The 15,306-nt window shown below is 43.7% G+C and overlaps 1 protein-coding gene across 11 annotated transcripts in view; it reads right to left on the bottom strand.

The window, feature by feature from the left end:
• Positions 1-15,306, bottom strand: part of LOC147031272 (KN motif and ankyrin repeat domain-containing protein 1-like) — a 122,800-nt gene that overhangs the window by 24,098 nt on the left and 83,396 nt on the right. For 8 of the 11 annotated variants that reach the window (XR_015052629.1, XM_085860807.1, XM_085860831.1 and 5 more), the window contains one exon: positions 3,120-3,320. The exons of 1 other annotated variant lie outside the window; for it this stretch is intronic. Coding sequence is in view for 9 of the 10 variants with exons in the window: in XM_085860807.1 (XP_085716933.1) it covers positions 3,120-3,320 (201 nt within the window). In the remaining variant the exon portion in view is untranslated. Of the gene's footprint in view, positions 1-1,721; positions 2,724-3,119; positions 3,321-15,306 lie in introns of those variants that run through there. 2 more of the 11 variants (XM_085860848.1, XM_085860877.1) reach the window with 2 other exon arrangements.

Raw genomic sequence — 15,306 nt, 5'->3', positions numbered from 1 at the left:
CCAGTTGTTATTGGAGTTCGTCAGGGATGTGTACTTGCCCCCACACATTTCAGCACTTGTATGGACTGGATTTTAGGGAGGATGTCGGAGAGATCAAGTTGCGGTGCATCGTTTGGGAATGTCAAGATCTCGGACCTTGATTTTGCAGACGATGCAGTCATCTTTGCGGAGACTTTAGACATCCTCTTGGGGGCCCTCGAGGTGCTGAATGAGGAGTCGGAGCCGCTGGGATTATGGGTTTCTTGGGTCAAAACTAAGATCCAGGCTTTCGGTGACATCTTGGATGCTGCTGTCCTGTCTGTGTCCGTTTGTGGTGAGGATGTTGAGGTCGTGGAGAGATTCACTTACCTTGGCAGTGATATTCATGTCTCTGCTGGCTGCGAGTCAGAGGTCAATAGACGTCTGGGTCGGGCCTGGGGAGTCATGGATTCACTGGATCATGGGGTGTGGCGCTGCCTGTACCTGTGCGGGAGGACGAAAGTCCGAGTCTTCAGGTCCTTGGTACTTCCAGTCTTGCTCTATGGATGCGAGACTTGGACTCTGACCAAGGATCTGAGACGGAGACTTAATTCCTTTGGTACCAGGTCTCTTCGGAGAATCCTTGGCTATCGCTGGTCGGACTTTGTGTCCAACGAGCGGTTGCTGAGAGAGACTCGGATGAGATTTGTTACCTGCATAGTCCGTGAGCGTCAGTTGCGGCTGTATGGACATGTGGCTCCTTTTCCTGACGCTGATCCTGCTCACCAGATTCTCTCAGCGAGGGAGTCTCATGAGTGGAGGAGGCCAGTGGGCCGACCACATGCCTCGTGGTTGCATCAGGTTGACAGTCATCTCAAGGAGATGGGGATGGGCCTGGCATCTGCCTGGGGGATGGCCAGACGGAGGCCCCTGGAGTACCGGCGGAAAGTGGACGCAGCGACGCGCTGTTCTGGCACATGCTCCCATACCTGACCTGACAACAATAAAAGCTATTAATTGTGCCACATACCTTTCCTCGCCTGCCTGCATTAAATCTTAATGTATAAATGTTCCCAGCTCGTTTTTGCCTTTTCTTTCATTGATCCAACATGGTCCGCATCCTAGCCGAGCCGGCACCTTATTCTCAATGATCCATTGCTTTTAACCGGTACGTCGTTGGCAGTGTCGCTCGGATGCATCTAATCCGGTAAGCTGATCCGGTTCGGACAAGGCGTACGAAGGGCGTGCCCCCGGTAATTAGGTCACGTGATTATTTTTAGGTAACCGATATTAGACATGTTTCGACTTATGAGTAACTCACAAGTAACGTGTGTCGACGTGTGTCAACGATCGCGTGACGTGCCTACAACTAATGGCCAGCGTTATGCGGAACCTGTGAGTCATACGCTGGCATAAGTCTTAAAATTTCAAGCATGGAAAATATGAGGACAACCGAAAAGTACAACGTTTAAAGCCAGCGTACAACGACGTATGGCAGTGTTTTTCAGCATGCTCTCAATGTTATCAAAACTTACCCATAACGTATTCGACGTGTACCAGCGTTTTAGACAAATTTTTCAAAAATCGGCATTAGCTGGCTAAAACGTCAAGGTGTGACTGGGCCTTTAACAGGTGGTTTAGTATTGTGAAGATCAGAGTAAAAATGTGATCTGCAAGTGATGGACATAAAAACAAAAAGACAAACAGACAGACAGACAGACAGACAGACAGACAGACAGAATAACAGACCAGACCAACCAAAATAGTTGCAAATTTTCGATTTTGCAAGCAACAGACAGAGAAAGAGGGATAAAATCACACCTTCAGTGGCAGAGGTAATGATCAAAAATGATATTCAAAGCATTACAATCGGAAACACCAACATTTTGCCACAATTTAATTGACCTTCATTTGGTGATTATGCATAGACAATGCCTCAACCTGGGCAATAGTTTTTTGGGATTGAGAGCAGTCAAGAGGATGCTGTTACCAGGAGTCATTTTAAAGGGCCTCACAATATCGCTTGAACTTGGTGAACCATTTGGCTTCAGTGGCATAATGAAGTGACACCGGCATCAAACATGATAATCATGCCATCATGGATTTGCTTGGTGTTGGCACCTTATTTACAAAAACAATCAGTGAACAATATATTAAATTTTATAAGAATCTTTAATTTTACTAGATGGGCAATTATTTTGGCACAATACAGAATATTTTTTCATTATATGACCAAACTAGAAAAGCAGGCAGCATGCCAGCTAAGATTGAAACACACCGCACAATAAAGTTACAATATTCATTGGAACTGCATGATGCAACTCAACTGATTTTAAGATGAGCTGGAAGGGCACTCAGTAGAGCGCATACCTCCGCCACGTAATGCCTAATCCACGAGAACATATCGGGCCCAATACATTTTTGAAATATGCTGAACAGTACTATATCGTTTTTGGCCCTATCTCTCAATGGTGAAGAATCACTTTAGAAATAAAATAATCCTCGTATCCTTATCTTCACCAAAATTAAATCAATTCTTCTTTTTCACACACCCAACATGTCAAAGTTTCATCCGAATCCGTCCACAACGTTTTCAGATATCTTGCTATATATCGGTTTTGCCCGATCTCTCAATGGTGAAGAATCACTTAAAATATCAGATCCAGATCTAGATCTTCACCAAAATCTAATCCTTTTGTCCTTGTCACACACCCAAACTGTCCACAAAATTTCATCCGGATCTGTCTCCAACTTTTTGAGATATCCTGTACACAGACAGACAAACAGACAGAAAAACAGACAGAAAAAGGTAAAAACATAACCTCCTTCACCTTTGGTGGCAGAGGTAAAAAGCACACTTATAGCAATCTATTTGATACATGTACACAACAATTCCCGATCCCTCAGCTTGTATACACCAAATGCACCAGTTCAAATTCCCACCCCCTCTCCACCGCTCCCATCCCCACCCATTCGTAAAGTGATCATCAGATCTCTTCATCTGCCCGATTTAATAATACATTTTTAGAGTATCCTCTGCAATCATTGGGTAAAACAGCCCAAAATGAACTCGCACACATCATGCAGATTTTAACAGTATATACCTTTTGTAAGACAGAGTGAAACATTTCAAATGAAGCGATATGAACAATGATCCTTACGTTGTCAGCCAGTGTAGCATCACAGCTTGGGTGAGCAAGTAGCAAGCGTACAACTTCAGCATGTCCATGCTCACTGGCACACATGAGAGCCGTTGAACCATCATCGTCATGTACGTTTGGGTCAGCAGCACAAGACAGCAGGGCACGTACTGTGTCAGCACATCCATGGCTCACTGCAAGCATCAATGCTGTCTGACCTGCCTGCACATTGAATGATGCATGTCTGAGACATTTTCAATTCCTTAACCAAAAACCAAGTCATTTATTTCACTTCATGATGAACACACTCTTTTAACAGTGCAGTTAATTAACCATTTTAGCTTTGAACATAAGATAGGGGTACACTGCAAAATCTTGCCAAAATCGGCTCTGTTTGAACGTCAGGCTTGGCCAACCAATTTTAGAAACACCTGCATCAAACTTACAACTCAACCAACCCCAAAAAGGTGGTGGGATAAATTGTGACCGTTAAAGTAGTAGTAGTAGTAGTACTAGTAGTAGTAACAGATCACCATTATTACCTCCACCACCGAACGTGAAGGAGGTTATGTTTTCACCCCTTTTCTGTCTGTTTGTTTGTTTGTCTGTGTGCAGGATATCTCAAAAAGTTGTGGACGGATTCAGATGAAATTTTGTGTGGAGGTTGACATGGATGAATTGATTATATTTTGGTGAAGATCTGAATCTGGACACGAGAATTATTTAATTGTTAAAAATAATTCTTCACCATTGAGAGCCAGAGCCAAAAACGATATATAGCACAATATCTCAAAAAGTTGTGGACGGATTCAGACAAAACCTGGTGGACAGTTTGGGTGTGTGACGTGCATGAATCGATTCGATTTTGGATGAAGATCTGAATCCAGATCTGCATACGAGAATTATTTAATTTTCTAAGTGATTCTTCACCATTGAGAGATTGGGCCAACAACGATATGGTACTGTGGAGCATATTTCAAAAATGTATTGGGCCCGATATGTTCCTGTGCATCAGACTTTACGTGGTGAAGGTATGCGCCCTACCGAGTTCCTCTCTAGTTGTTATTATATTTAAATCACAAGGCCCACCATATGTAGCGTATATATATATATATATATATATATGTTAATATAATTAGCTAATTACTTCTTATAAAGCATGCGTAAAATACAAGAATCAAGGAGAAAGTGGAACTGATGCTCTGCCTCACATTACCAAGTCCTTCAATAACCAAGCAGGCACAAAAGTCTCAGACAAAGTAAACAGCAGCAAAACCTGCATTTGAAAGCACGAAGAAAAGATAATACCCCACTTCCTGTTGGCTTGGTAAACATTGATACACGTGATGGCTTGTCCATCGGTGACTGATGTCCTTGTAATTCATGTCAAGGTACACTGGCAATTCTTCTGACATTCTTTTTCCACATGTAGTACGTGTGCGAGCTTTTCCGTGAGCTTTAGGTCACCGGCAAAATAAATCCAATATTGTGTAAAGGAGAAGTAAATTCACTAACTGCATGAAATAAGAATGAGGGATAACCTTAGAAAATGTTCATGGTGTGCCAATTTGCTTTGTGACATCATATATGTTACCGAGTGAGAGGAGGGGGTGTTAAGAGCTGGGTGGGGTGAAAGGGAAGAGGTAGCATTACACAGAGTGAAACATGTTTGACAACTTAACGGATATATTTGTTCATGGGTATAAGGGTAGTTTATTTTACTGCCTTTAGATTAGGGATTCTTGTGTTCTTTTGCTCTCGTCTTGGTGTTGTTAATTATTGATATCAGAGCAAAATCAGCTTGCAATTACCTCCTGTGACTCGTATCAGAGATTTGACACGAGCAAAGGAAGACAATGCGCATCTCCTTTTACTTGCAGACTATCCACCTTTGATAACCAGATCCCAATCGAGGAACAGGGCGCCACACGTACACACTCCCCTTGAGGGGCAGGGGGGTGTGGAGCCTGGTGGCAGATTGTGTGGGTCGTAAGGATGAATGGCGCTGTTCTCATGTTTCTCCTTCCACAGTTATCGCATCTCCTATAATTTTCAATAATATTGAGCCAGTTTCCATTTTCAATCATGGCAACATTGGTTCTGATGTTAGGGAAGTGTTTACCTTCATTTCCTCTTTTTGCAAGCTGAAACAACACTCTGGTCCTCTTCACAGCCAGAAAAGGTAGTTTTTAACACTGGAAGAAAAACCTTTGTTAACTAAGACAAGTTAGCCTGTGACTATTTCCACACTGAATATTTTGGATGATGCTGAACCTATGCCCCATTGTGAACAAGTAGAAGATGCTATCTTGCAATAGAAGAGATATCCCTCTGCCCATGGTGTTTGTCTCTCACTCCACCCTCTCCCCCCCCAGTCACTTTTGCAAATGCATACGTTTCATATTTAGAACATCCCCCTGATAAGATATCCTTGATTCCTTCTGAGGGTGGTGACCATGGGTCACATGTTATGTTAGTTGGTGTTTCAGATTGAATCAATATTGAGCACTCTTCCTAAAATCACTCTTTTGCGACTGGGAAATCAAAATCTGTTGAGCCTGTGATAAGTACCAACTCTTTCATTCCCCATACCCTTCGCTCATTTCATTGGACCTCCACTTTATCCCCCCACCCTTCACTACAGAAATAGCCGGGAGTAGAATTCGGCTACAAACTTCTACGACTTTATCTCAAGAGGCACGCATCACGAGGCATGTGGTGGTGGTCGTATGGCAGCTTAGCTGCCGGGGTAGCTATCATTTCTTGAAGCACGACTGTGTCGTTGATGCAGTGCCCCTCTACCAGTACACACACTGGAACTGGTACTCATTTCGCCAACCTCGGAAGGATGACAGGCTGAGTCACCCCCCTGGTCTATTAATTCAGCGGCCGACGGGCTTGAACTCAGGACCCTAGGATCCCAAACCGCCACCCTAAACCACTGAGCCAACACCAGGCTGCGAGGCATGGTATCGCATCGTCTCAAGAGGAACAATCGTTCCTTCCGGACCACAAGAAGAAGAGTTTGTTCTTCTTTGAAGAAAGAAGAGTTTGTTGAAGAATTTTCTAAATTTATGAATGATTCTGAGATCTCCCTCAACACGGCTTACCTTCAGGAAAATAAACAAGAGTTAAAAGACTATTTTCCTGATATTCAGGCTTTTGTGGATACAGTAAAGAACATCGTTTGGCAGCCGAATAGATTATCATTTTGCAGATCTCCAACACAGCAAAGTAAAGAATCAATTGTTGAAAGGAAGGAAGAGCACCTGGTGCTTAGAGATGTCTAAATACTAATCCTTTACCTTTCCATTTATACCCCCAATCCCATGGTTGCTTTAGGCAGTACAAACAAAGGCAGAAGGAGCCAGTCATAGCATTTCACTCTCCAAGTGGTTAACCTCATTACTCAAAAAACTAATGAATTAAATGTCAACTTTTGTAACAAACCCACACAATGCATCATGCCTGCTTCTCAATCTTACCACAATAGGCCGACGAAGACGAATTGTTAATTTTTTTTTGTAACTCAGGATTTTGCACAGCGGGAGTTGCTTTTTCACTTTGTCCTAATTTCCACCCTTAAGTGGGAGGTTTCTTTTTCTAAAATATAATGGATGGTTACTTTGCTTCTCTTGAATTTGTTGACAACAATGTTAAGTATATTTTAATAAGCATCTACACTTTTCTGAAAAATCCAAGTAGGGTTCACTTTTTCTAATGAAATGGAGCCTTCCTCAAATATATTGATTCACGTACCTGAATTTTATTCAGAACCAATTTAAATTGTCCATCAAATCCAAGCCATGACTACACTAGTGCCAAACCCCATACTGGGGCTGCTAAACTGTTGGCTAGCTTTGTAAATAAGTTTAATCTAATGGATCTTTGGAGGATTCAGGACCCCGATAGCCATCTATTTACCTGGTGCAAGCGCACCAATAATCGGTTATCCTTCGCTCGACTATGTCACGTCTACATCAATTCCCTTCTTCAAAACATTTTTCTGACTAGAGATATCTCAAAGAAGTGCAAAGTGTTTTGATGAGTAGGACTGACCGTTATGATGGGACTGAATCAAACCTGCAGGGTAATCCAGTCATTGAGGTCGCCAGAACTGAACGTCAAAGTCTGAGCTTCTCAAACATTCATAAAATTGGAACATGGAATGTGAGGTCAACGAACCAGGAAAGTTGGATCTCACAGAGGGAGAGGGGGGGGGAGAAGGAGGGAGGGAGAGAGGGAGGATAGGGAGGAGAGGGGGAGAGGAGGGAGAGGAGGAGAGAGGGGGAGAGAGGGGGAGAGAGGGGGAGAGTGGGGAGAGAGGGGGAGGGAGGGGGAGAGAGGGGGAGAGAGGGGGAGAGAGAGGGAGGGATAGAGAGGGATAGAGAGGGGTAGAGAGGGGTAGAGAGGGGTAGTGAGAGAGAGAGAAGAGAGGGATAGAGAGGGATATAGAGAGAAGAGAGAAGGATAGAGAGGGATAGAGAGGGATAGATATAGAGAGGGATAGAGAGGGATAGAGAGGGATAGAGAGAGAGAGACAGAAGAGAGAGGGATAGAGAGGGATAGAGAGGGATAAAGAGAGAAGAGAGAAGGATAGAGAGGGATAGAGAGGGATAGATAGAGAGAGAGATATAGAGAGGGATAGAAAGAGAGAGAGAGACAGAAGAGAGAGGGATAGAGAGGGATAGAGAGAGAGAGACAGAAGAGAGAGGGATAGAGAGGGATAGAGAGAGAGACAGAAGAGAGAGGGATAGAGAGGGATAGAGAGAGAGAGACAGAAGAGAGAGGGATAGAGAGGGATAGAGAGAGAGAGACAGAAGAGAGAGGGATAGAGAGGGATAGAGAGAGAGAGAGAGAGAGAGAGAGAGAGAGAGAGAGAGAGAGAGAGAGAGAGAGAGAGAGAGAGAGAGAGAGAGAGAGAGAGAGAGAGAGAGAGAGAGAGAGAGAGAGAGAGAGAGATAGAGAGGGATAGAGAAGGATAGAGAGGAATAGAGAGGGAGAGAGATAGAGACAGAGACAGAGACAGAGATAGAGAGAGGGATAGAGAGAGGGATAGAGAGAGAGAGAGAGAGAGAGAGAGAGAGAGAGAGAGAGAGAGAGAGAGAGAGAGAGAGAGAGAGAGAGAGAGAGAGACACATAGAGAGGGATAGAGAAGGATAGAGAGGGATAGAGAGGGATAGAGAAGGATAGAAAGGGATAGAAAGGAATAGAGAGGGAGAGAGACAGAGACAGAGACAGAGACAGAGACAGAGACAGAGACAGAGACAGAGACAGAGACAGAGACAGAGAGAGAGAGAGAGAGAGAGAGAGAGAGAGAGAGAGAGAGAGAGAGAGAGAGAGAGAGAGAATGAATGTTATACTTTATGAACACGCACACGCACACGCAATATCAGCAATTTTGTGGGAAATCGACAGATTGCAGTTAGTGTGATTACCCACTACAGTACGTATGATACACAACTCAGAAACATTGATTGGCTTTCACCCTTGTTTTGGGGAATTTCAATGAACAATTTACAAAAGCAATTGCATTATAGACATTTCAAGGAGATGTGCATAAACATTAATCTTTATAAACAGCTACGTGTGAAGGGTGGAAAAACTTTGGCTCGGTAATATAGAAAACACATTGATCCGCTAAACGGCTCAGAAATCAGGTGTTATCAAATATATTTTCTTTTGAAACTCACAAAGAGAAACCATTTAACCTTTGTAAAGCAAATCAAATAACCAATTGCTTTCGAAACAGTCACAAGGACAAAGGAAAACCTGATAAAACGTCCATAAGATACAGGAAGAAACTTTGCCACCAGGGCACCCATAACAGACATGGCATGCCCATTCATCCGTGAAGAATCCCGACAGATCCAAATCGACCCATATGTACCACATCCACGTGTGCTGTCTACGTACCTGCTGACTGTACATCCCGATCGAGACACCAACTGTCCCGCTACCGACTGTGGGGCTCTCAGCAAGTGGCTTAAGCATTCAAGCAAGCACTCCAACGGAACACCTGGCTTGGCAAGCGATTACAAATTGCTGTTGATAAACCCATACACCCGGAAACAACCAAGCAATGTCCGAATTGGACAAATGAACACTTTTTTTATTTTTTTCCGCAGTTGGAACTGCTGCCAAGTTCAATTCTGGAGCTTACATTTTGTAATTTTACTTGGTTCAAGAGTTTCTCAGAGTTATGGCATGTGTGGAAATTAAATAAAGCCAATAACGCTGGCGTCCCTGGGCGTTTATAAGCATTGCAATATATCTAGCGATTCGTAGCTATGATAAACAGGCATTCGATAATATGCGTGATGAAAGTGGAATTTTTTTTTTTTTTATCGTTAAAAAAAATCGTTATGGCCTGTTCCAAGTCAGGGCATGGTTGAGCAAGCTAAAAAACATAGTGGCTCCAGACCCCAGCGAGGTAACCAGGATATGCTTTAAGCCCCAAATCGGAGTGAGGTGACTGAGGATGCACCTGATGAAGGATATAATTAAATAATCCCGTCAATTATCTTCAAAATGGATGTTTTAATTAACCCAAACACACAATTTTTACTCTTGCACTTCCTTGGAGTTTTTTCTTAGTATACATGCAAAGTTTCAGGCTGCTAGGTTTCATGGTTTTGGAATGAGGACACACACACACACACACACACACACACACACACACACACACACACACACACACACACACACACACACACACACACACACACACACACACACACACAGTGTGTGTCGTAAATTATGCCAAAAAATACTGGGCCAATTGCCACTCAACTTGGCACCTGGACCAATGTTTGACCTCATGGTGAACAACGGCTACTTGGTTTCATCTTCAGATCGGGAGGGAAGGTTGACAAAGTTATCTTTGTAAATGTACATTGTGCAGCGCCACCCAGTGGTGGTGGTAGAGGGTATTACAAGTCAGCTGTGGAGATAACTTGTATTTCACACTGCACACATCCCCAGAGTGGGAAGCCCCAAAACCAACCTCCCCTAATCAGGGTAGGTGGGAGTCTGGAGGGGCAGAAAGAGGGAAAGTTGCTGGGCAACCCTGAAAGTACATAGAGAAATATATATATATATATATATATATATATATATATATATATATATATATATATATATATATATATATATATATATGTACACACACACACACACACACACACACACACACACACACACACACACACACACACACACACACACACACACACACACACACACACACACACACACACACACACACACACACACACACACCAAAGCTTTCAATTGTGTTGATCATGAATTGATGTGGATTATGCTGAGTAAAATGAAGATGTCGGAGCACCTGATATGTATGACTTGAAGCCGATACACTAAACAAGAAACTACAGGAAGGACAGAGTCGAGAAAGCTAGAATGGTTTGGAATTGGAATATGGGTCAGTTATGGGTGTATTCTCTCTCCTTACTTGTTCTATCAGTATCGTGAGTATATCACGAGTAAATCAACATTGTAGGACAAAGAGGCTGGAGTCAGGATTGGAGGAAGATGTATCAAGAATCTAAGGTATGCCGACAATACCAGTCTGATTGTCGAAAGTAAAGAGGACTTGATGAATCTGCTGCCGACAGTGAAGAAGGGAAATAAAAAAGCTGGTCCTTTTTTGTATACATAGCCAAGGCTCATGGAAGAGCTAATACACTGAACAGATCAGGATGTAACAGACAAAACTGGACCCAAAACATGCAAGCATGGGGTGGACAAGATGGATACAGAAAGAAACTCCAAGGAGGGGAAACTGGAAAATTGGATGGAGGAGGGATTTTGGTGGGGTTAAGGAGGGGAGAAGAGGTCATGGTTTTGGATTGGGGACAATCTGAGAAGGTGGTGAATCGCTGTCTTGAAGACCTGGAGAGAAGTCAGCTGTGCATCGGTGCTGCCAAAGCAGTCTCCTGGGCTATTGGGCACAATCCTGGACGGATCACCACTCCGACGCAGGATACTCGAATGGCCCCATGATCCCAGCAATGTGGTACTCATTTTGCTGACCTCAGAAGGATGACAGGCTGAGTCAACTCCACCTGGTATTAATTCAATTACCAAGCAGGATTTGAACTCAGGACCCTGGGATCCCAAGCCTGCCACCCTAACCATCAAGCCAACACCAGGCACAGGCTGGGGAGTGCTGTAGTATTTCCAGTTGCAATGTATAGATGCGAGTCATGGACAGTGTAAAAGAAAAGAAGGAAGAAGAATGACTGTTTTGAAATAAAGTGTTAAAGACAAATGTTAAAAATTCCATGGACTACAAGAAGAGCAAACACATCAGTGCTTGAAGAAAGGAGAACGGTACTCGGTAGACAGCATACCTCTGACAGGCTGAACAGTTCATGTTTCGTATCCCACCGACAGGCTAAATCTGGATCCAGACCTCAACTAAAATGTAATCGACTTGTTATTGGAACCTACCTAACTCATCCACCAAGTTGTCATAATCTATCCACAACTTTGTGAAATGGCATGCTACATGTATAGTTTTTGGTATACAAACATTTTTTGGTATACAAATATACGGACAGACAGACAAGGATGAAAACATAACCTCCAACCACCTTTGCTGACAGAGGTAATTCAACCACAATGTACATTAGAAGTGCTGCGGCTAAAACAGAAACTGTCTTACTTTGAACACGTCATGCGTGCAGAAAATGAAAGTCTGGAGAAGTCAAAAGCATGCTGGGTATGATTGAGGGAAGAAGAGGAAGAAGCAGACCTTGGATGTACTGGATAGATGGGGTAAAGGCTGCAACCAAGCTGTCTCTGCCAGCACTTTGTGAACGACTACAGGATAGCGATGTTTGGGAAAAATCTGATTCATGAATGTCACCAGAAGTCGGACTTGACTTGACAGAACGAGACGACAGATATCTCCTCTTGAGATTTTTCAGACAATCATCTAATTACCTCCCCGATGTAGAATACCCCTCCTTCCGTACTACATTTGAAAATGTATGCCCGTGCCTATTGAAAGAAAATACCGCTTTGCAAGCCAACGTCTACGATGGGATAACACAAAGGTACAAATCCGGTCCTATGATCAATAATTATGCATTCTGACTTCAAAATAAGAACACAAGGCAAAAACTGTGCTGGATTATGGTTAGATAACCCCCAAGGTCACCTCCTTCAAAATATACAGTTTTTCCTTCCTGAGAGTTTGTTTCTGTATCAATGTCGTCCACCTCATGCGTCGCCCCGTACCCCTCATTCCTCACCACACTCACTGGTTGTTTTTTTTTTTCCAAGTCTTCCTTTATTTTGTCATTCACCTCTGCTGTTGGTGCTTCCCCCCTCTTTCTACTGTTCCTTTTTTTTTTCCGTTGCGTCCTGATCGGTTCAGTGTTCTCGCTATTCCACGAGCCTCGACCTTGTATACAAAAGACAAACAACAACAAAAAACATCATTTAAAACTACAAGACTAATAAAACTTCCTTAACAAGATTATTGCTGGTCAGGCTCAAGACACACGACGGAGGATGCGCTTCCACTGTCTCAACCTTCAACTCGCTGCCATTTCAACATCGAATTCAGAGTTCCATGACTAAAATTCCTCTCGATGCCATTCTGATAATTCTGTTGTTGCCAACTCAGGAGGGGAATGGGTGGGGGGAAATCAAACGAATCGCTTGACCTTATCCTCTGAGCTCTTTCAGGCTGCAGATATTGACCTTCACTCCGCCTCTTGTTTCGTAATCATTCTGCAATAGCTTCTGTGCAACAATGCATTTTTCCCTATTACTCCATTTCTATTCAGCGACACTCCTTTGAGAAACTCTGCTGTGTATGTACACAATAGTCTTTTGAAAAATTTATGATTGAAAGAAATCAATTTGCAACAATTCAATTTGCATAACCGATATCGAGCGAGATGTAAAAGGTTTATGATGCATTTTTTTGTTTCATTTGAGCTGCAGTTGCTTATGTTACAATGGGACTTTATTTATGATTACCCTCATTATAATAATAATAATAATCATAATAATAATAATAATAATAATAGTTCCCTTAAAATGGATGGCAACACAGAAGGAGGCCATTTGGCGCATCAAGCCAGTACGATCATGAGCAACCAATGGTCGTTTTTCTATATTCTGTCCTTTTTAAATGCTGAACATCAAGCAAGGAAGCAGCACATACCATTTTTAAAGTGTTCGGTATGAGTTGGCCAGGGTTCGAACTGCTGACCTCCCAGACTCAGAGCGTACGCTCTAACTAACCATTATGTCACCGTGTCTGGTCCTTTTTATATGTTATTAATAAAAATGCAAAAGCACGTGTGTGTGTGTGTGTGTGTGTGTGTGTGTGTGTGTGTGTGTGTGTGTGTGTGTGTGTGTGTGTGTGTGTGTGTGTGTGTGTGTGTGTGTGTGTGTGTGTGTGTGTGTGTGTGTGTGTGTGTGTGTGTGTGTGTGTGTGTGTTCTCTCTCTATCCATCTCGACTGCCTTTCCAACACAACCTAGGTTATGATCTCACAATTCGGAGAGGATCTGGGATTCAAGGGACAAAACCTCAATGGACATGGTACCATATCAACGACCCAATTGGATAACAAATCAGGAAATCAGGAAGTTGTAGGAATTCATCAGATCTCTATTTTTGCTTCATTGCTAAGCTTCATACACAACTAAAGTTGCAGAACCATGTTCAGTGGGGGTTTGGGAGTGAAGCCTCAAAACTTCAATGATGGATTGTGCCTTGCTCATAAACTGATTGGAAAATGAATCAGGCACTCAGTAAGCTGAATAAATAACTCAAACGTGTCAAGAATCAATAGCTTACTCTGATAAAGCATCTCACTGTTAAAGCTGTCTTGGCATGCGCAGGAGCGCGCATACACACACACACACACACACACACACACACACACACACACACACACACACACACACACACACACACACACACACACACACACACACACACACACCCAACATGTACCATGCGCCATAGTCCCTCTTTCGGCCTGAAGTGGAAAGGGAGCAGGATTCTTCTCACTCATTTCTCCTGTATATGTATATGTGTGTACAAATATATATATATATATATATATATATATATATATATATATATATATATATATATATATATATATATATATATACACATATATTTTGCGGTACTGCAAAACCACATGCCTCTAAGGCAATGGCACCCAACATACAGTGATCCCCAGGCAGTTATTTCATTAGTCTTCATGCAGTCAGACCTTCCCCTCATGTCTAATGGGTTAACAAGATGAAGTGCTTTGTGTGGGTCGAATAGTGAGGTTTAATAATTATATCTCCATCTTCTTTTCAATCCTGATTTCCATCCAACCCTTTCCTTTAAGCCATGGTACAAATCGAAACAGGCACCCACCCAGGCAGCCACCGATGAAAGAATTACCACATGAACAAACTCGCGACCCGGCACACATGGCGTGCCCTTTCATTCAAACCTGTATGCCAATTTACAACAGCGTCTCACCTTGCTCAACCTTCACTCACCAAAAGCTCACCACCTCGACCACCAACATCTCCCACACATGGGACAAATCATCACACGCATCCTCGCACCTCTGCAACAATACGGTTCGCCACCAAGCAGAGGTGTGCTGTATGGCCCAGGCCACTCGGGCCGTGTGGCACAAGGACGGGCCAGGCATGTTGGCAGCGCAGGCCGCATCTCGCCTGGGATGCCCCGACTGGGCGCGGGGGAACGACACGACCCTCGTGCAGTCATCAGAACATGGCAGGAAGGGCGGCAAGGGACGGGGACGAGGGCGGTGCGAGGCTCTGGGCTGTGTCACGCTGGACGTGCGAACGAGACCGCTTCTGGCGCCAGGAGCCTGGCAGGGTGGGGCCAGGACCCAATAGGGGAGCATGATTCGGGTGACGGGACTTCGCTTTGGGTCCACACCCCACCCTTCGCCCGAGGCTTATAAAAGGCGGATTGCGAAGCCATCTTCCCCCTCTCTCCCTGCACTTCCTCACCGACCTTCCTCGCCCACTTCTGCACCTCTCTGCTCCACCCTTTCTTCACTGCACCTCGTCTGCTGTTGCTGCATCTACACTCAGGGTTGGTGTGCGATAGACGTCCTTCTGGACCAGTGCAGAGCACACGTTTCCACGAGCCCCAGCAAATCACTTGATTCCACAAGTGAT

Source organism: Eptatretus burgeri, chromosome 2, assembly GCF_056783735.1.
Source record: "Eptatretus burgeri isolate ZD-2024b chromosome 2, Ebu_testis_v1, whole genome shotgun sequence".
NCBI classification, from domain to species: domain Eukaryota; kingdom Metazoa; phylum Chordata; class Myxini; order Myxiniformes; family Myxinidae; genus Eptatretus; species Eptatretus burgeri.
This window is presented reverse-complemented; position numbering and strand designations above follow the sequence as displayed.